This window comes from Equus caballus, chromosome 8 (assembly GCF_041296265.1).
Source record: "Equus caballus isolate H_3958 breed thoroughbred chromosome 8, TB-T2T, whole genome shotgun sequence".
NCBI lineage: Eukaryota > Metazoa > Chordata > Mammalia > Perissodactyla > Equidae > Equus > Equus caballus.
In genome coordinates, this window is record NC_091691.1 from 8,229,427 (window position 1) to 8,251,554 (window position 22,128).

Below are 22,128 nucleotides of genomic sequence, written 5' to 3' on the forward strand. Positions count from 1 at the left end.
CCCTGTCTCTGTGCATTTACATACATAGGTATATATGTGCCCACAGGAACAGGGGGTTGGTCTTGTTTGCTTTCTGCTTTTTATACAGATGGGATCATACTGTCTGCGTTTTTCTGTAGCTTGCTTTTTTCCTCTGGAATAAGTCTTAGAATTCTTTCTCCGTCAGCACAAGCAGATCGCCATTGTTCTTGAGAACTGCCGCCCAGCATTCTGTAATACAGATGTGGCACAGGTCATTTGGCCATTTCACTCATGATGGACATTAATTGCTTCCCATTTTTCACTGTCACAAGCAATGCTGAAAAGCCAGTACCCGATCAGACTTCTTGGTGCACACGGCCAATGTTTCTCTAGGATGGATACCTTGAGGAGTATTTCCTGGCTGAAGGGTGAGCACATTTTGTGTTCCAACAGCTGCTCCTGGGAGGCCTTCCAGAGTGGCTGGACCCAGTCACCTGGGCACCAGCAGCAGTGAGAGTCCCACCCTCCCACCACCCCCAGCGCTTGAGATCAGTGTCTCAGTTTCTGGCAGCCTGAGGAGTGAAGTGAGCCCGTGCTCTCTCTAGACCCTCACACTCTGCAGCCTTCAAATCCTGATGGTTTCCTTCCTCTCTCCTCGCTGTTCCCTCGATGCCAGGAAGGAGGGGAGCACGCGGAGCCTGCTGAATGACAAGCGGGAGGTGGCGGCACAGCGGCGGCGCTATGAGCAGTACAGCGTGGTGGTGGAGGAGGTAGGCGGCCTCCCGGGGCCACAGGGCCCCGGCTGGGTGGGGGAGACTGGCCGGCCCCTGGGCCCCTCTGGCCCACACCTCTGTTGTTGCAGGTGCCACTGCAGCCAGGTGAGGGCATGCCCTACCACGGTGACGACTACGAGGATGAGTACGATGACACTTACGATGGCAACCAGGTGGGCGCCAACGATGCCGACTCAGATGATGAGCTCATCAGCCGCAGGTGAGGCTGTAGGGTGGGCGGAGGGTGGAATTCTGGAGGCAGAGCCCCATGGGGCTCTCCCGTAGCCTCTTTAATACAGTTGGGGCAGCTAAGACCCTGTTCACGTGAGCGAGTCAGTGGCAGAACCAGCGCCCAAACCCAGGCCTCCTGACTCCTAGTCCAGTGCTCCCTCAATCCCCAGGCACCCCCTTGGCCGGTTGGTCCAACCTGCTCTGAGTGGGGCAGTATTTATTTGGTTTCATGCAGTGGTTTTACATTTTTCTTCTTAATTATAGAAAACTTTTACCAGTGGAATCTGATAGAGATTGCCCAGTGCAGATAAAAGCAGAGCTGCCCTGGCCAGAGAGGACTGGAGACCCCTCACAGCCCAAGCTCAGCTCCTCTAGGCCCCCACGTCAGACACTGGTACCCTGAAGGAGTCTAGGGCCTGGAGCAAAGCTGGCTTGAAAAGCACTTTGGTTTTCCCAGCCTCCTGACCCGTGCCTGTCCTGGCGGCCCCCTCTCACCCAGCCCGATTCCTTCCTCCCCGAGGCTCGAGGCTCGCTCGCCAGGTTTAACCAGTCTTTGATCTCACTTTCTCTCTAAACCCTCAGGCCCTTCACCATCCCTCAGGTACTGAGAACCAAAGTGCCCAGAGAAGGGCAGGAGGAGGACGACGATGAGGAGGAGGAGGTGGCCGAGGACGAGGCCCCCAAGGTACCTCCTTGGCAGGTGGTAGATGACGGGGAGGGAACAGTTCTGAAGGATGAATGAAGAGCACTGCGCCCCCCCTTCCCTGAGGCAGCCGCAGCATCTCTGCCTGGGAGAAGATGGGTCCCTTTGAGCCCAGGCTGTCTGCTTGGAGAGCTGCTGGCTGAGAACTCGCCTCCAACGGCCCAGTGAGGCCCAGGGGATGGACTAGCAGCTGGGCCTCTGAGCTGCTGGTTCACTAGGCCCAGGAGCCTGGGGGCCAGGCGAGGGCGAGCTGTCAGCCGCCGTGCCCAAGAAGGCAATTCTTAAAATCAGAGAGGCTTTGGAGCCCAAGGGCCCTTGGAGGTCATCCGGGCTGGTGGGTTTGAAAATTCTATTTTTTAGCAGCTCAACTTCGTCTTCAAATGAAACCTTCCCTAGACCCTCATATAAAACAGACGAAAGCGGTGCTGCTTGGGTTGAATGGGCAGCAGCTGGAACCCCTGGATCCCCTCATCCCCTCCCACCAGGGTCACAAATTCAGATGTGTCCGGGGCCGGGCCGCCTGTGGAAATGAGCATTGGGGCGGATGGAGACAGTGCCTGGTGGCGTGGAGCACGCAGGCGCTGCCCGAGGGGCCCTCTGCACAAGCTGCCCGCAGCTTCCAGGCATTTCCCTCCTTCCAGGCAACGGGTCGGCCCAGATTTTCATGTAAAATCTTCCAGTTTTCAAAGGTTACTAATTCCTCCTGTTTTGCTTTCGTTTTTTTAAACAGTACGGGCCGCCACAGCCTGTCTGTGGGCCTTAGGTCACAGTTTTCCCCCTGCTAGTCCAGTCTCCTCTCACTCCTGGTGCAGGAAACGCTCTTTGGGAGTGGGTGCTCACACCGCACGTTGCCATGGCACCAGCAGCGAGGCCAGGGCGGCTCCCGAGGCAGCTCCCTTGGCTCTCAAGGCCTGATGTGGTCTCTCATGGCAGCCCTTATGGCCTTCCCCCGCAGTGCTCCATTTGTCACCATTGTGCTCCAGCTGTGGCCGCCTGCCCCACCATGCCTGTCCAGGAGGCCTCAGTCCCTTCAGCCGTGTCCCCCTCAGGGAACTGGGAGGGACAGAGGACGGAGGCTTCTAGTGGAAACCTTGGACCATAGCAAGCCTGGCTCCGTTCTGGGGCATCACCCTACCCTGCTGTGGCTTCCCCCCACTCCTGACATGGAGGCATCACCGAGATTCAGTCAGGCATAGCCTCACCACAGCCTAGGGAAATGGGGCGGCTCCTGATTCTTTTCTCCCCTCCCCTCCACAGCCTGACCATTTTGTGCAGGACCCTGCAGTGCTGCGGGAGAAAGCAGAAGCCAGGCGCATGGCCTTCCTCGCCAGGAAGGGGTGAGCATTTAAGGAGCTGTTTCTGGTGGGAGGGAGCCCATCTGGGCAAGGCCCAGCCAACCATCCAGCAAGCCCACACATAAACCCCAAGTGCTTTATGTGTATTAATGTAGCTCTTACAACAACCATATGAAATAGCTACGATTAGCATTATCCTCGTATTACAGAGGAGGAGACTGAGGCACAGTGACGTTAAGTAACCTGCCAAAGGTCACACAGCTAGTAAGTGGTGGAGCAAAGATTGGGCTCAAATGGCCCTGTTCTTGTAACTATTGTCACCACACTTATAACCATTACTTGATAGACACTGCAAAGAGTTTATCACCCAGTGTGGGAGCCCGACGTGTCCAGGGCTAGCTTGGGTCAGGCAGAGTGTAAAATGTGGGAAAGCCAAAACAAATAGACAGATACACATCCTTTATGGTTGACAGAGCCTTGGTAGGGATGCGGACACTGGAGCTGGACCCTTAAAGGTAGACAGGGTACAAAGGAGTTTGTCATGTGAGGACAGAAAGGCAAAGCCCAGGTGTGGTTAGGGAGAGGGGTTTTTGGAGGGGAGCTGGGAACGAGTAACCACAGCCTCCTCAATTTCATCCCCCTTGTCTTCCCAGTGAGGAAATAGTCCAGAGGGCCAAAGACCTGCCTAAGGCTCCCCCTCCGCTAAAGGCCAGGCCAGTGGTGGAAGCCCAGTCCCCTGTCCTGGCCCTGGGACTCCCATAGCACTGCCCACTGGGTACAGGAGGTCTCACCAAGGAGGGAAGACATTTGGATCTCATTCTGAAGGCAAGGGGGAGCCACAGAAGGTTGTGGATCAGAGAGCAGAGCAACTCTGTCTTCTCATCCATCCCAACTTCCTGAGCACAGAGCCCTGGGCAAACCCAGCAGTTGAGATGGTCTGAAAAGGTCCTAGGCTATGGCTGTGAGCACACTTGGCCTTTGGAGACCAGCAAGCAAGGCCCTGGGGGGTGGAAGAAGAGTATTATCTTGTCTGTAGCACATGGCTCTGGATGGAGAAGGGAGGGACCCCCCCCCCCCAAGCCCTCTTCCTCCTCTCCTTGTTGATAGCTGCTGGTCCTCCCCCACAGCTTAGCCAGGGCCCATCTGGAGGCAAGACTCAGAGAATAGAAAGCAGCAGGCACAAGGCTGGCTGGAGCCCCATAGCCCGGCCCCTGCCAGGCTCCATTTCTCCTCTTACCAAAAGTTAGGACATGGTTGTCCCAGCCCAAGCTGTGTGTCCTTTCCCAGGGACCTCTGAGGAAGGCCGTGGGCTCTTCCCATCAGAGCCTCTTCCAGCTGATGGGTTCTCCTGCGGGTGGGTTGTTCCTCCCTCAGGTACCGGCATGACAGCTCGACAGCAGTGGCTGGCAGCCCCCGGGGCCATGGGCAGAGCCGTGAGACAACCCAGGAACGCAGGAAGAAGGAAGCCAACAAGGCAACACGAGCCAACCACAACCGGAGAACCATGGCTGACCGCAAGAGAAGCAAAGGCATGATTCCATCCTGAAGCCGCTGCGCCGGGGCCAGTAGGGCGGCAGAGCACCAGGCTGCCGGCCGCATTACCATGGCCTAGGGCCTCCTCACCACTTGGCCCTCTGCTGGGCCCCCAAGTTCAACTCCATCCCTCAACAGCCTCAGCTTTGCAGCCCCTGAGAAGGCCGCCTTGTCATCCACCAGCCAGCCGCGAGCGCCTTCTTGTAGAACACACAGTGCCTTATCCCACAGCGGAGGAACCTGGGCCCAGTGAGCAGGTGAAAGATGGGGACGGAGAGCCCAAGGCCGGCCCCCCAAACCTCACACAGCAAGACACCGCTTCCCTTTTTCCCTGGACGTCAGGAAACCTGTGTATTCAAAAGCAAAAGACAAAAAAAGGCCTGCGAATAAAGTTTTTGACCCTTTGAAGCAGTGATCCATGAGGTGCCCATGACCCACTCTCCCTGTGTCCCATTCTTCAGCGACAGCCGCTGTCTGGAGAGGAAGAGGGCAGGATGATCACCGTGCTCTTTTCATCGACTTCTCATGCTTGCGTCTCATTCTAACCCCTCCTGATGTGGCTCTGCCTTGCTGTGTGGCCCTGAGAACATCACTCCCTTCTCTGAGCCTCCGGTCCCTGCCTGTAGAGGAAAGGGCTCAGGGCGTGAGGCCCTACGGTCCTTTCCCTTTTCTCATTCAGTCCCCACAGCCTCCATCCTAGGAGGTAGGTACTGCTTTCAGCCCCATAGTACAGATGAGGAAGGTGAGGCACTGAGAGCTGACGGTACCTCTCCAAGCCACAGCTGGGAAGTGGGTGAACAGGGTCTGTCAGTCTGACCCCTGGCTTTTATAGGGTCCTAGCCCCACTAGGTGGTGTCATCTCCATCTCATAGCTGGCCCGAGGAACTTGGCCAGCAGCAGAGCCAGTACCAGAACTCAGTGCCTCCTGGTTACGCAGTCACTCTGTTAAATCCACAAAAATCGAGGGCTCGGAGACTGGAAGAAACAAGTGAGGATGGCACTGCCAAGTCCTGTTGAAGCAAGTGGGCCTAGTTCCTCCAGGCCCCTGCCCAGGCATGGCCAACCGGCTCCAGGCACGGCAGCAGCTGCCAGGCGTCCCAATGCCTGGGATGAGAGGAAGTGAGGAATTCCTGGGGGACTCCCCTCAGAACGTGGCTGCTCCATGGCAGACCAACAGTGGAGTGTTTGCTGGCCTGGCCTGGAGTCCATCAGAGGAAGCCGGAGCCCCTGCCCAGCTGGACCTTGACAAATCACCCTAGATGCTAGTGCAATTTATTTGCACGTGGTTAGGAGGAGCATCTGAAGCAGCCAGGCAGACAGGCACTTGATGAATTAGTTTTGTTAGGTCAGCCAGCACAAGTGAAAATCAATAGCAATTCCTCTGTGTCGCACCAGTTCTCATGGTTCGTTGAGATGCAGAGCAGACATCGGGGCACTGTCCTCCCCTCGCATTGCCGAATTAGCTGAGATCAGGCCTGGGGTCAGCCATCCTGACAGGTGGCAGGAAGACTCTGTTTCCTCCCAGAGGCATTAGCCAAGGGCTGCTCTCCCTCGCGAGCTCCTCAGACTCAGCTCTTGGCCCTGGAGTGCAGCGAGGTGGTGTCAGGGAGCTCCCGGCTTAGCTGCCTTACCCATTGCTGTTCCTACAGCCCCTCTCACCTTTACTCTGTCCTCCACCCCTCCTTCCACCTAGAGTGCTGGTCAGGCCTCACATGAGCATCCTGGTTGAAAGGATTGGAGGAGACAGGCGATTTTTCAAGTTTTCCAGAATGTAGTGCCAGGTCAAACTTAGTCTCCCTCGAGGAACTGTGTATTTCTCCTTTCAGATCTTGAGAGCACCCTTTCAGGAGTGCTTTGAAAACAGCTCAGGGGTCATCTGGAATGGTGCTGGTAGGCACACCCCTTCACCTCGTGGGGCCTCAGTTTTTCCATAGGTAAAGTGGGTACACTGGACCAGATGAATGGGTTTCCACTTGGTACCAATTAAATCCTCGGAGGAGGCCTCAAGGTTTAAGATGGGCAATGGCAGAAATGTTATAAGTGAAGTCGGAGGGGGGCCCTGAACCCTGCCCACTTGGTCGCTGGGCCCCACCACCCCCACTGCTGTTCCTAAGCTGGAATTTTCTAAGTGCCTTCTCTGTACCCTCACAGAGAACATGACGATCACAGGCATTTCCCAGGAAGCTTTGAGACGGTGTGCCTCTGAGAAGACTTAAGACTTGAGTGTCTTTGTTTCTAGTCCGTGAGTGGCAAGGATGGTGGACGTGTTTGTCTGAACCATGCCTCTGTGCCTCTGTGAGGTGGGTGGGGCAGAGCCTGTCATTGTTTATAAAGGGGAACCCGGGGGCCCAGGGAGGGCAAGGAACTTGCCCAAAGCCTGTGGCAACTTAGCAGCAGAGCCTGGATGCAGATCCTTTCTGAGTGCCCCCCTTAGACAGCCACGTGCAGTCTGGAAGAGCAAAAGATCAGTGAGACCTGCCTGTCCCTGCCACACCAGGAGCCTGGGTTAAATAATACAGAGAGAGAAACAACAACAACAAAGTAAACCCACCAAAAATGCAAGGGGGTGTTGTGGAGCCCCCCCTTTAAATGATGTCAATGAAGACTTGCTAGCAACATAGGAAACTAAATATTCAAGAATAATTTTTTTTTAAAAAAAAGAATAAATTTGAAAGAATACATGATGATAATGTACCATGATTGTGAAAATGTTAAAAAAAAAATTTTACATACAGACCAAATCTGGAAGGGAATGCACATAAGTGAAAATGATGGTGAGACTGTGATGATTTATAATGAGAATAAAAGCACTGACCATGGCCAGAGTTTCTGCTGGGCTCTTTCCTCCCATTATCTTGTTTCATCCTCACAAGGTAAGTACAGATGAGAAAACGAAAGTACAGAGAGGGTACCTGCCCAAGGTCATACATTTATCAAGTGACCAGGAGGGGAATTCAGTCCCAGGATTGTCTCCTAAAGCCCATGGTGTTCTTCACCCCAAAACCAACTGCCATTCCTCCTTTCCCCCATGTGCACATCCTTGTTACTACTGTCCTTAAAAAGAAAGAAGAAAATACAAGTGAAAGAGCTGTAGAACAAGAGGATGGAAAATCCCATTTCATCAGGCCGGCCTGATAGGACTCCAATTACATGTGTGTTAGACCATTTGGTATTGTTCCATAGATCTCAGATGCTCTGTTCCATTTTTTCACTTTCCATTTTCAAGTTCATTTATCCTTTCCTCTGTGTATCCAGTCTGCCGTTAAGCCCATTGAGCAATTCATTTTTGTGTCCAGTCCCTCTCCAGGGGATGCAGAGAAAAGGCTGAGGGTAGAGCATACTCACTTGAGATGGGGACAGCAGAGCCTGGGGACCACTGAGGCCTGGGAGGAGGCCAAGAGGCTGGGCAAGTCAAAGGGTCCAGGGTGAATGTGGAAGAGGGAGAGAGGGAGTGAGCCCCCGAGTTAGGGCCGCAGGCCAGGCTATGGCTTACACAGTTGGCCAGAGCAGCAGCTCTCAGTGTTTGCTGTGTGCCCTTAGGGCTTGGGGCATGGATGGTCAGCTCGGCTGGGAGGACAAGTGCATCCACTCAGTGTACCTTTACCAAGATCTCCTAGGTGCCAGGCACTGCACCATGCATGTACGAGGAAGACCCGGGCCCCGGCCTCATGGAGTTCACAGTCCAAGGGGGATCTGGATGGTAAGACATTTTGGAAAAATGATTAGTAACAGTTGTGCTAAGTCCTAATAAATAAACACATGAAGAAATGAGTAGGCAAGGTCAACAGAAAGAGGCCGAGAGCAGACACTTTCTGGAAGCGGAGGGTGGTGGTCACAGCATCAGGCAGCCACTGAGAGGTCAAGTGGGCCAAGGCGGTGGGGCTCATGGGGGCTCTGCCCCAGCTCTGCCAGGAGGTGGTAGAGAGGCAGCCAGTGGGAAGAATGGAAGATGAGGAAGAGAAGGCGGGAGGGGAGGCCTGTCTTGAAAGGAACTTGGCATCAAAGAAGAGGAAGAGGGGGCTCAGAGGCGAGGAGGGAGTGTTAGAACCCAGATCTTGTCTGTGGGATGCCCAGAAGGAGCCAGGGGGGCGCCAGAGAACCCACCTGGGGGAAGGTAGTCCGCAGTGAGGCGAGGGGTGGGGCCAGGGCCCCTGCAGGGCTCCCAGATGAGGGGCAGCCTCGCCTCAGGTCTCACCTAGATCTTCAGTGGGCACTGGGGCAGCACGGTGGGGCCTGACTGTGGCCAGAGGCTGTCGTTGCAATTCTACAGCCTGAACCAAGGTAAAGCATTCAGTCTAAAGGCTACCGTCTTCCGTCCGCTGTGATGTGTAGTCGGGGGTAGGGGTGTCTTAAAGGGAGCGTGAAATTCCGACTTCACATCATACTGGAAATTCTCTTCCAAGAATCCATAATCATCAAGAGAATTTTACACAGACTGGCAGAACCCAGAGAGCCTGGAAGGGCATTTAGGCCAGAGGTTCTCAACCTCTTTAAACCCCCAACCCGCCCCAATCTCAGGCCCTGGGGTTTGAGATACCCCCTCCTCCCCTGGGGGTGGGGAGGTTTCCCTGCTTAGACTCCACGGGCTCCTGGGGGTCTCCCAGCCATGGAGGTTGTGTCGAGCTGTACTTGCTGCGGTCTGAATTACAGAAACAACGGGTACTTGATTCTGCTTTTCCAAATATGAAATTATGACATTGAATATGCTTTTTCTGGCTGTGTGAGCCCACCCTCAGCACTCTGACGTGTCCCTTAAGTGCTCTGCCAGCACAAGCGGTAATTATGGTTTTCTCCTTAAAGTGCTTTTAACAGAAGAGCCTGGTAGAAAAGGAGGTCCCGGTGGATGAGGACCAATCATTCCTGTACATTTAGGGATTTTATTTGCAGAGTTTACACGCAGGCTCCCACCCTATCTCCCATATTATGGTCTGATCTACTTAGCATTCTTTCATGGGCCATTCCCAGGCCTCAAGTGTGTGTCCTTTTAATTGTTAATTTGTTCATAAAGGTGGCCTGGGGTGGTGAAAAGAGCACTAGATTAAGAGTCAAGAGGCTGGGATCTGGGCCCTAAAGTTCAATAAGCTGTGTGACCTTGGGTCAGTCACTTGACCTCTCTGGGCCTCAGTTTCTTCTTGTGAGAAATGGGGATGATCATTCTCCCAGCCCTCTTGCCTCATGGGTGTGGGTAATTGTGAGGGTCTGATGAGACCACAACGGGGGGGGGAACACTGTGAAAGCAGTAGACCCTGTTCAAATGGGAGAGGAGAAAACTGTCATGGGCAGCCCTGTCTACTCTGCATTTGGGGCAGGTTCCCCCTCTCCCCTCTTTTAATCATTCTGCTGGAAACCTCTCTGCACAAATCACCTCTTATTTCCAGGAGGCCCTTTTCCAAACGTGGATGCTGGGGTCCCAGGGCCACAAATAGTTTTAGAGCTGCCTCTATTGGGATTTTTCCTGATAGTTCTCACCAGAAGGACAGAATCGGGGGACGGCTTGAACTCCAAGGCTGTTGCCTCCATGGGCAAGTTCTGTCCTGAAGCAGCCTCCCCAGAGGGTCCCGTCTCTGGGGAAGCCTGGGAACTGTCGCCCTGAGACCTCTTGGACAGGAGTTTGTTTAGAAGAAGGTGAGGCTGCTGCCCACCTTTCTCCAACAGGCTCACCAGGTCCCACGTGACAGATTCAATAGGCAGCGCCCAGCCCCCAGGTCCAGCTGGCCTCTGTCACAGGGAAGGGGCAACAGATGAGGACCAGCGGGGTGACCTGCCAGAGAGCATGCGTGTGGCCTGTCACACCTGGAAAAACAGACTGCCCGGCTGAGGAGGGGTCCGCACAGAGAGGCATCGGTTCCTTCTCCAGAGTGTTAACTCAGAGTAACAGGCGATGGCCGGGCCAGACCTTTGCCTTGGGGATCAGGGTCCTCGAATGGCCAGTGGTCTGTTTTGCTTTTGCCATTCAGAGCAGGGGCTAGACTCCGCCTCAGCCCCTCCCTGGCTCTGTGACTCTGAGCAAGGTGGCCTCACCTCTCTGAGCCACAGTTGTCTTTGTAAACTGGAGGTGTCTGCAGGGTGGCTGGGATAAGGCGTGTGTGGTCCCAGCCCACCGTGAGGCCAGTGAACTCGTAGGGTGCTGCCCTGTCACAGGGACCCAGGCAAGGGGTGGAGGACACCTCCTGCCAGTGCTCTAGCCGGCTTTCTGTGGACCCCACCTCTCACCCCCTCAGCACAGCTGCCCTGACTCCTCCAGGCCAGTCCTCCCAGAAGCCTCTGGGCTCAGGATGGCCTGGACACACAGGAGCCCGATGCAGAAGACAGGCACAATCCAGCCCAGTAAGTATGTGATGGGTGCCCTGGGAGCCCAGAGGAGGGCCCTGTTCAACCTTGTGGGACTGGAAATTATCTCGGTGAATCCTTGAAGCAAAGACAAGTGATAGGCGTGATGATAAGCCTCATTCAGAGGTTCAGTGGTGGCCGAGAAGTGGCCAAGTCAAGATTCAAACCCAGGTTTGCGGGTCTCCAAAGTTCATGCTCTCACCCCATCGGCTTTCCTGCCTCCCTACAGCTTGGCACTTAAACCAGAACCCACAATACTCTACATGTGGTTGGCTCAGCATGGAAAAGAGGGCCTATCACCTCCCTTATTCCAAACACCATGCTTCTATAGATACAACCTATAATCAAGTCATTCCATTGGCAGAGGGACGGGGAAAGGAGAGGAGAGTATGAAGCTGGGCAGGACCTATTTTCCAAGTCTCCATTTTGCCATAGTCTCCCCTGTCTGCCAATGGAAGGAGGGGATGCCCCTTGGAGGGCCCAGTTTGAAGGAGGTGTTCCCACTAGGAAAGCTTAGGGCAATTCCATCAGGGAGAATTGCAGTCCCAGGGCAGGAAGTGGCCTCTGTGTTGGAAGCCTGTACAGGAGGCAGACAGAAAGTCTGCTCAGACATCGGGAAGGGAGAAAGATGGACGGAAGCAGAGAGGACTGACTGACTCCCTTACTTGGTGAAAGGTGTGGGGAAGAGATAAGGGCTGCGGAGGAAGACACGAGGCTGCCGGGGTTTAAGACAGTATTAGAGACGGGAAGAAGAGATTGACGAGCGACACAAAAGGGAACACAAGAAAGTGATCGGGTCTCAGAGGGATGGAAAGGATGTCAGGAACAAGCAGCTGGCATGGGGGGCGGGGCACTTGGCTGATTCAGCTGCGCGGCCATCTCCAGAGCTCAGCCTGTATTTTGTGGATCGAATATGCTAATTAAGCGCCGGTCCCTGAAGACTGAGCAGGGAGCCCCCGTTAGTTCACTCGCTGGATCAACATAACAAAACCACCCCTAATAGGCCTGTGCTAAGCACATCGCAAGCATTTGATCACGTATCTTCCCAGACACCCTGTGAAGTATTTACTTGAGGAAACCGGGGCTCACAGAGGGGAAGCCACCGGCCCAAGCTCACCCCGCTGGAGAGGAGCAGAGCTAGATTTCCAACTCAGGCCTAATCCATGTCTATGCACAAGATGGGAGAGCAAAGGGACCCACTGCAAGGGAGGTCTGTGAAGTGAGGTTTGAGGTAGTGGGGATCTTAAATGTCAGCCTAAGGAATTTGAACTTGATCGTGCAGGTACCGGAGAGCCATTGAAGGTGGTTGAGCAGGGGGGGTTGATCTGGCAGGCTTACAAGAGTTCAGTGGAGGGGCTGGCCTGCCAGCATAGTGGTTAAGTTCATGCCTCTGCTTTGGCCATCTGCTTGGGGTTCCCGTGTTCAGATCGAGGGTATGGACCTACACAGTGCTCATCAAGCCATGCTGTGGAAGCATCGCACATACAAAATAGAGGAAGATTGGCACAGATGTTAGCTCAGGGCCAATCTGCCTCAGCAAGAAAATAAATAAATAAAAAAGAAAAAAGAATGCAGTGGAGAGAAAGGGTCCAGAGCAGTTGAGGAAGGTTCTGTGTGAGAATTTTGAAGGGAGGATAAGCCAGGAGCAACAGGAAGGCCATCAGCACCCCTGTACTCACAGACTGTCAGCTGAGTGGCTCCCAGCCAACACGTCGTCTGCATTCCATCATCGTCTTGTCCTTGATGCCGGCTGGAGTCTGCCCTTGGCATTCAGTCTGTGTATGAATCCAAGCATATCAGGCCAAGGCCCCAAAGAAAAGAGAAACATGGTTTTTACACCACATGGAGCAGTGGATGTGAGCCTAGCCTCTGGCATCACTGTCCTGTGTTTGAACCTCTGCTCCATTCTCACTAGCTGTGTTACCCTGGGCATGACACTTAACCTCTCTGAGCCTCATTTTCCACCTGTAAAATGGAGTGGAGAGCAGTGTCCCCCTCGGACTGAGGATCCAGTGACATGGGGTGTGTTAACGGCACCCGGCCCAGTCCTGGCCCTGGAAGAGTGCCCAGAAAAGACAGCTATTTTTGTGTGTGTTTGTGCGTGTTCTTCTGCGTGGGCCGGTGCCTGCCCCCGGTACAGAGTGTTCCTCCTTCCCTAACACTCAAACAGCTGCCATAACCTCCATCTCGTTCAAGGAATTTGTATTCCCTCCAACTCTGCACAGTGCTCAGACATTTTAAATTCATTGATTTCTGTCCTTTGCTCGGAAGACCTCAAACTCATTTGTAGGACAGTCCTTGTTCCTTGTTATTGGAAGGGCTGGCTGAGTTATGGGATGGAATCTATTTCTTTTTTAATAACTTACATTGCTTTCTCCCTTTATTACAAAAGCAAGAACATGCTCGGTGTGGTTCATACAAATAAGCACCAAAAAAGGAAAACCACTGGTAATCCTACCATTCGGAAATAATTGCTGTTAGGTTTCAGTTCTATCCTTCCAGCATTATTTTAGAAAAAGGAATATACGCATTGGTTTTCTTTTCTTTTCTTTCTTTCTTTCTTTTTTTTTTTTTGGTGAGGAAGATTGGCCCTGAGCTAGCATCTGTGCCAAACTTCCTCTATTTTGTATGTGGGACGCCACCAAAGCATGGCTTGACAAGCAATGTGTAGGGGATCCGAACCCAAGAACCCTAGGCAGCCAAAGCAGAATGTGCAAAGTTAACCACTATCCTACTGGGCTTGCCTACACACTGGTTTTCCATAAAAATGCGATCATACTAAACATGCTGTATCACCATTTATTTTTTAAAGATTGCCACATGAGCTAATATCTGTTGTCAATCTTCTTTTTTTTTCTTCTCCCCAAAGCCCCCCAGTACATAGTTGTACATTCTAGTTGTGAGTGCCTCTGGTTGTGCTACGTGGGATGCCGCCTCAGCATGGCCCGATGAGCAGTGCCATGTCCACGCCCAGAGTCTGAGCTGGTGAAACCCTGGGCCGCTGAATCTGAGCACGTGAAGTTAACCACTTGGCCTCGGGGCTGGCCCCTGAATTACCATTTTTTCAGTTAATGAGTCATTGTGAACATTTCCCCATTTCTCTTCTACATCCTTTTTAACGGCTTAATAATATTCCATTGCACCATGCTTTACTCAACTAGTTCCCTGCAGTTGTACATTTAGATTGTTTCTCATTATTTGCTTTTAAACTCCAAGGACCAACCCTGTGGCGAAATCTTTATCCGCATCCGTGATTATTTTCTCAGGATAAATTCTTAGAACTAGAATTGCTAGGTCAAGTTTTTTCTACTGTCAAATTGGCCTTCCCACCAGCAGGATTTGAGAACGATCGTTTCCCATACCTTTCCTCACACTGGATATTGAAATTTTTAAAAATCTTCACAAGTTTACTAAGTAAAAGCGTATCTAGTTATTTTTACTTGGCAAATCCGTTCTTGCAGGGCCTCAACGAGAGGATGCAGGCATGAAATGAGCCTGAGAAGTAAACCTCCTGCTGGCTAACCCCCAGCCCAGAGTCTGCTTCCCAGGGAACCCAGACTGTGACAGGCAGCATGCTTGTGTCTACTGGGGACGAGCCTGGAATGTTCTAAGGGCTAGGCCTTTCTTCTTTCTTTGAGCTGCCAGGACAGCTTGGACTCTACCCAGAGCTGAAAAGATTTGAGCCTTGGCAGGCAGCCCTGGAGTGCCAGAGGCTTCCGGGGTAGCCCCTGCCTGGGTTAATTAAGCAGTCAGCTGGTGAAGATTTACTGCTCAGTAATCCTTACTCCTCTTGACATCCCTCAAAGATGACAACATCTCCATAAATAACAAGAGTCATAGCTGCCGTTGTGCATTATCACAGTGGGTATTTTACAGATGAGGAAACTGGCTCAGAGAGGGTAGGTAATTGCCTAAGCTCACACAGCCAGTGAGTGATGGGACTTGAATTCTAAACCCAGGTCTGTCCATTCTAAGATTAGTGCTCTTTACACTTCACAAGAGCTGGTCAATGGGAATAATAATATAATCTCTTGGATTATTATTCAAATTAAGTGACGTGTAAACTGCAAAGAATTTAGTACAATGCCTGGCTCATAGTAAGTAGTTGATAAATGTAAGCTATTAATCGGAAACCCTCCACGGGCTTCCGTTTCTTCTTAGAATGGAATCCAAACTCTTTTAGCATGGCCTACAAGACCATACAGGATCTGACCCTCCCTAGCACTCCTTCACTTCCTTCAGTTCAATGAATAAACCAAGCTCATGCCCACCTCAGGGCCTTTGCACATGCTGTTCTCTTTTCCTGGAATGCTCTTATTCTTTCTCTTTAGCTGGCTAAGATTTCCATTCAAACCTCAGCTCAGATGTCATCTCCACGGAGAAGACTCCCCTGATTACCAACCTGAACATCTAATGTTGCTCTTCAAACCCAAGTCACTCCCTACACGTAGCTCAGTTTTATTTTCTTTGTAGCTCTTAATGGGAGCTGAAATTCTTATTTAGTTTCTGGTTTACTATCTATCTCCCCTAATAGAATGTGAGCTGCAAGAGGGTAGGGATCTTGTTCTCCACTATATGCCCAAGGTTCAGAACAGTGCCAAGAAGAACAGGCACACAACAAAGATGTATTGGTTGCATGACAATGAATGAAGGAAGGAAAGAGGTTCTACCAGTTTGGAGAGAGATTTTTTTTTTTTTTTTTTTTTTGAGGAAGATTAGCCCTGAGCTAACATCTGCTGCCAATCCTCCTCTTTTTGCTGAGGAAGACTGACCCTGAGCTCACATCCGTGCCCATCTTCCTCTACTTTCTGTGTGGGACGCCTACCACGGCATGGCTTGCCAAGTGGTGCCATGTCTGCACCTGGGATCCGAACCAGCAAACCACGGGCCGCCAAAGAGGAACATGTGCATTTAACCGCTGCACCACCGGACTGGCCCCTGGAGAGAGATTTTTGAATGTGATAAAGAAGCTAGGTGAATAGGACATCAGCTCAAATACTCTTGGCCAATGGAGCGGTCCTGTCTGCTCAGAGCTATACCAGACGCCAACTTCTCAGAAGAGGATTTCAGAGACCTTCTGGAAGTTGCTTTATGAGTTACGCAAGCATTTAGCTTTTCCTGACACCTGTGCGAGGGGAGCAGGTAGGGAGTCCGTGGGGTTTTAACTGTAAAGACCGTCCCAGCTGTTGACTCCAGGAAATGCCTTGGGCTGAGCTTGGGAGAGGGAACTTTTTTCCAGTAGTAAACAGCTTCTCGGTGCCAGTCTGAGGAGGGTGCTAATCCTCACTTCCCCCCCTGCAAGGGCGACCCACCCAGGGAGCTCGGGGGGGCCCAGCTCTCACTTGGCAGTGCCAGTCAAGGATGAGTCCTCCTCGGAGCTCAGGAAGGGGAGCCCTGGGCTGCCAAGCAGCCAGCTTACAGGCCTGGAACCAAGGCTGGGGGCTCACACTTTGCATCTCTCTGTGTTCACACTCTCTTTGGGTGCCCTCTTTTAATTTATTTATACTCCTCGATCATGAAAATAATACATGCTTGACTCAGAAAATTTAGAAATCAGAGAAAATAAAACGGAAAGGAAAATGACTCACCCAAAATGAACCACTGTTAACAATTTGGTGTGAGCACTTCCAATTTTTTTCTTACACGTTTACACAAAAAGAGTGTATCATGCTTTACACGAATCTGTGACCTGCTTTTTTCATTTGACTTTATATTTTGTCTCTTTCAAGGTTAAGTATTCGCCTTAACCATTTTTTACTTAATTTGTTTCTTTCTTTCTTTTTTTTTTTTTTTTGGTGAGGAGGATTGGCCCTGAGCTAACATCTGTTGCCAATCCTCCTCTTTTTGCTTGAGGAAGATTGTTGCTGAGCTAACATCTGTGCCAATCTTCCTCTATTTTTTTTTTTTTTTTGTATGTGGGAACGCCACCACAGCATGGCTTGATGAGCGGTGTGCAGGTCTGTGCAGGGGATCCAAACCCGTGAACCCTGGGACACTGAAATGGAATGGGCGATCTTAACCACTACACCACCGGGCCGGCCCCAGTTGGTTTCTTTTTTATACAATCTTTTTTATTAGAATATCAATATCTGCTTGTTGTGAGAAAAAAAGTCAATATCTGTTGCGCAAAGTGAAAGTTATTTGAAATTCCACCCCTGGAAGATAACCACCAGGAAAAGTTCAGTGCGCATCCCTCAGTATTTTGTCTGTACACACACACATCAATGTGTATGTATTTGCATCAACAAGATCAAACTAAACAACTAAACATACCATTTTGCAGCGTGATTTTTGTTTTCACTTTATCTTTCTCTACCACCACACATCTCCATCTTATTAATGCCTACACAGATTCCTATGGTATTAATCTACTTTTTTAGTTAACCACTCCCCTATTGAAGGACATTTTTCTTCTTCTTTTAATTCCAAACAATGCTCCAATGACTTTTTGTGTGTGCACGCCCACATGTGATTCTGGAGATATATTTCTAGAAGTGGAGTGTCAGAGTTAAAAAGGAAAGAACATTTAAGAAAAAACAGACAAATTGGACTTCATGAAAATTTAAAATTTTTGTATATCAAAAGACATTAGCCACAGAGTAAAAAGGCAACTCATGGAATGGGAGGAAATATGTGCAAATCATATATCTGATAAGAGATTAATGGCCAGAATGTATAGAGAACTCCTAAAACTCAACAACAAATAAAAAATTCAAAAATCGCCAAAGGACTAGACGTTTCTCCAAAGATATGTGGATGGCCAATAAGCACATAAAAAGATGCTCAACATCACTAATCATTAGAGAAGTGCAAATCAAAACTACAATGAGCTAGCACTTCACCCACATTCGGATGGCTACTGTGGAAAAAACAGAAAAAACCAAGTGTTAGCGAGGATGTGGAGAAATTGGAACCCTTGTGCACTGTTGGTGGGAAAGCAAAATGGTATAACCACCATGGAAAACGGTATGGAGGTCCCTCAAAAAATCAAAAATAGAATTACTACATGATCCAGCAATTCCAGTTCTGGGTATACACCCCCAAAAGAACTGAAAGCAGGGTTTTGAAGAGATATTTGTACACCCATGTTCATAGCAGCATCATTCACAACAGCCAAAAGATGGGAGCAACCCAAGTGTGCATCGATGGGTGAAGGGATAAACAAAACGTGGTATATACATGCTACAAAGGAATATTATTCAGCCTTAGAAAGGAAAGAAGTTCTGTAATATACTACAACATGGATGAAGCTTGAGGACATTATGCTAAGTTAAATAAGGCAGGCTCAAAAAGACAAGTACTGTAGGATTCCACTTATATGAGGTACTTAGCGTAGTCAAAATCATACAGACAGAAAGTAGAATGAATAGTGGTTGCCTGGCCTGGGGGAGGGGAGCATGGGAGTTATTTAATAGGTATAGAGTTTTAGTTTTACAAGATGGAAGGAGTTATGGGGATGGATGGGGGTGGTGCCTGCACAAAAATGCAAATGTATTTAATACCACTGAACTGCACACTTAAAAATGGTTAAGATGGGGGCCAGCCCAGTGGCACAGTGGTTAAGTGTGCACATTCCGCTTCCATGGCCCAGGGTTCACCAGTTCGGATCCCAGGTGCAGACATGGCACTGCTTGGCAAGCCATGCTGTGGCAGGCATCCCACATATAAAGTGGAGGAAGATGGGCACAGATGTTAGCTTAGGGCCAGTCTTCCTCAGCAAAAAGAGGAGGATTAGCAGCAGTTAGCTCAGGGCTAATCTTCCCCCCCCCCCAAAAAAAGGTTAACATGGCCAATTTTATGTTATGTGTATTTTAACACAATTTTAAAAAAGGAATGAAAATTTAAAATAGATATTGCCAGAGTGCTCTCCAAAACTGTTGTTCCAATGCCATGGCAGTGCCTGCTCCTTCACCAAAAAACTGGCCTTGCTAATCTTTTTCATCTCTGTTGATCTGAGGGGCAAACACGGTATTTCATTTTGTTTCTTTGTTAGTGAAACTGGGCATCTTTTCATGTTTGTGGCTATTTGTATTTCTTATCTTAATTGCCTATTCACGTCATTTGCCCTAGCTTCTACTGAGCTATTCATCATTTTCTTATTGATTTGGAAGACTGCTCCATATATTAGTGAGGTTGGAACTTTCGCCTATTTGTTGGATATTTTCTCCCACTTAAAACGTGATTTTAGGGATTGGGGGAGGGTGAAAGGGGTAAAGGGACACATACGTATGGTGACAGATAAAAACTAGATTATTGATGGTGAACACGATGCAGTCTATACAGAAACTGATATAATAATGTATGTACACCTGAAATTTACCCAATGTTATAAGTCAATATGACCTCAATAAAATAAATTTTTTTTGAGAAAGATTATCCCTGAGCTAACATCTGCCGCCAATCCTCCTCTTTTTGCTGAGGAAGACTGGCCCTGAGCTAACATCCATGCCCATCTTCCTCTACTCTATATGTGGGACGCCCACCACAGCATGGCTTGACAAGTGGTGTGTAGGTCTACACCCAGGATCCGAACCAGCAAACCCTGGGCTGCTGAAGTGGAATGTGTGAACTTAACCACTGCACCACTGAGCTGGCCCATAAAATAATTTTTTAAAAAACACATGATTTTAAATGACTGGATAATATTTCACCTCAATAGTAATCCCTATTTTGGATATTTTACTTGTTTTCATTTTCCCCCCATTATAAACAATACTGTGATGAACATCTCTCATGGACATGTGCATTTTTTTCAGGAAAATTTGACAGAAGTGGGATTGAGTCAAAGGCACACACATTAAGGGTCTTTTTTTTTTTAGGAAGATTAGCCCTGAGCTAACTACTGCCAATCCTCCTCTTTTTGCTGAGGAATACTGGCCCTGAGCTAACATCCATGCCCATCTTCCTCTACTTTATATGTGGGACACCTACCTCAGCATGGTGTGCAAAGGGGTGCCAGGTCCGCACCCTGGATCCGAACCGGCGAACCCCGGGCCACCCAAGCGGAACGTGCGAACTCAACTGCTGCGCCACCAGGCCGGCCCCTAAGGGTCTTAATATGTAGGTACAAAATATCCAGGAAGATGGTGCCACTTCACACACTCTTGACAATAGCAGGTGAAGGCCATTTGTTCATGTCCTTGACAAGATCAGGTACCATCATTCTTTAGCTTGGCCATTAGTTTCCTAGGGCTGCCATAACAGAGGATCACAAACCGAGCAGCTGAAAACAACAGAAATCTAGTCTCTCAAAGTTCTGGAGGCTAGAACTCTAAAATTAAGGTTTTGGCAGGCCCCACCCCCTCTCAAGTCTTTAGAAAAGAATCCTTCCTTGTCTCTTTCCTTGCTTCTGGTGGTTACTGGCAATCTGTGGCATTCCTTGGCCTGTGACAGCATAACTCCAATCTCTGTCTCCGTCTTCAGACAGCCTTCTTAAAAGGACACCAGTTATTGGATTCAGGGCTCACCTCAATCCAGCATGATCTCATCTAATTTAACTAATTATATCTGCAAAGACGGTATTTCCAAATAAGGTCATGTTCTGAGGTTCTGGGGTGGACGTGAATTTTGGGGGGGACACTATTCAACCTCATACAATCGGTAAAACAGGGTTTATTATTATTTTAACCTTTAGCTCTTACTGAAAGGAAACATACACACACACAACTACAGTAATGCTGATGACAAATAATGGGGCATCTTAACTGTAGACTGGCTTATGGATACCGTTGCTTGCTGGTCTGGCTGAGTCACAATGTGCCCACCTGAGGCAGGTGATCAGCTAAGCTTGTTCTGACCCTGCTGCCCTGAGCTCATCATCAGGGACTGTAGAAGAGCAGAATAACTGTGAGAGTGTTCCCTGCTTTGTTTTTCACCAGCACCTTGCCCTCAAATTGTTGGGAAGAGTGTATTATCAGTGGCAATCTTCAACCCCAGGGTTATCCTCTGTTTGATACTGAAATCATTCTTAAAAGTCTTAGAATAGTCTCTCCTTTGGTTCAGGTGTTGATTTGACCCCGAGAGCTGTACCGCCTTTGGCAGGTCATAATTTCTCTAGGCCTTGACATAGTCTTCGTGAAGATATGCCTCAGGTAGGACAAACTCTGCAATTTCCAGGGTCTTTCCTTCCTCTGCGTGGGTTTCCTGACCTGACTTTTCCCCAATGAGTTGTTAGTAGATGACTCAGCTCTGGCTGAATTATGCCAGGCTCCAAGTGAAAGATGGCAGACAGGAGAGTCACCCATCTTCCCAGGCCAGTTACAGAACAGAACTGCTCTATACCTGCTCAGCGCTTCCCAATGCTCTCCTCTGCTGCTCCTAGCTATGCGGTTATTTCCCTCCTTGCACTGTTTCCCCAGAACCCTTGGCCCAGTGTGTCATGCACACATATGATGGCACTTACAGTGTCTTCCATAGAGTTCAAGCCCCACGTTCTATATGTGCCCAGCACCTAGCACAGTACCTCATAGTGGCCACCCATACGTTTGTTGAATGACCTAAATACGTCCTAACCCCTCTTCCTCACATTCCTACTGCTCCACCACCTTCTGGGAAAATCTTCTGGTTCTCTGGGTCCTTAAATATCCTCCCCATCTCTCTGCCAGCAGTCACCTCCATGTGCCATTTACCATGTGCCAGGATCTGTGACTGTGTTACCTGCATTTACTAACTCCTTTAATACCTACAAAAACCCCGCACAGAAGTCTGTCTATTACCCCCATTTTACAGACCAGGAAACTGAAGCTCAGTAAGGTCAAGCGCCTCACCCTTGGTTTACACACCCAGAACTAGTGAATTGAGGATATTCAAACACATCAAGTAAGTACCAGGACAAACCACACTCATTAGAGAGCAGAACACTAGCAAGAGGCTCAGCGTTCTGGTCCAACTTCATCATCATCAGCAGATGGGCTGTGGCCCATGGAGGTATGGCAGCTTACCCAAAGACACCTAGGAAGTTAAAGGCAGAATGGAGACTAGCCTCTGGAGCATGGGGTGGCCCACGACCCTGAGGCCAGGGCCTTTTCCCCAGCTGAAGCCACAGTGCTTCCCCATGGCCACGCCAGTTAGCTCCCTCTGCGTGTTTCAAGAACGGAATTATCAGTTTAGAAGCCAAAGTTGAAGGTAACATCTCCAACTCTAGCTCCTGTTTTGAAAACCAGAATTCTTTGGAAATTAATGGGAAACCTAAAACAGCGGACTCTGCCCTTCAGATGTTTTCAGAGGACTTTGAAGCGGTCTCCAATAACTGACAAGCGAAGCTCAGGGAGAGTTAAGAAAGCAGCGGAGGCAGACGCAGGTC

The 22,128-nt window shown here is 50.0% G+C and overlaps 1 protein-coding gene and 1 long non-coding RNA gene across 4 annotated transcripts in view; one reads left to right on the forward strand and one right to left on the reverse strand.

Annotated features, from left to right (window-relative positions):
* The window catches only part of ASCC2 (activating signal cointegrator 1 complex subunit 2), a 41,153-nt gene extending 33,838 nt beyond the window's left edge, over positions 1–7,315 (forward strand). For all 3 annotated transcript variants that reach the window (XM_005612452.4, XM_003365458.5, XM_070275291.1), the window contains 5 exons: positions 638–731; positions 824–954; positions 1,548–1,650; positions 2,926–3,005; positions 4,338–7,315. In XM_005612452.4, coding sequence (XP_005612509.3) covers positions 638–731; positions 824–954; positions 1,548–1,650; positions 2,926–3,005; positions 4,338–4,509 — 580 coding nt within the window. In that variant the 3' untranslated portion in view covers positions 4,510–7,315. The remainder of the gene's footprint in view (positions 1–637; positions 732–823; positions 955–1,547; positions 1,651–2,925; positions 3,006–4,337) is intronic.
* Positions 7,316–7,322: 7 nt separating this feature from the next.
* On the reverse strand, positions 7,323–12,894 carry LOC111774609 (uncharacterized). The gene is made up of 2 exons (XR_002809651.2): positions 12,506–12,894; positions 7,323–8,189 (listed from the first exon to the last, which is right to left on the reverse strand). It is a non-coding gene; the product is annotated as an uncharacterized lncRNA (long non-coding RNA).
* Positions 12,895–22,128: the final 9,234 nt, after the last annotated feature.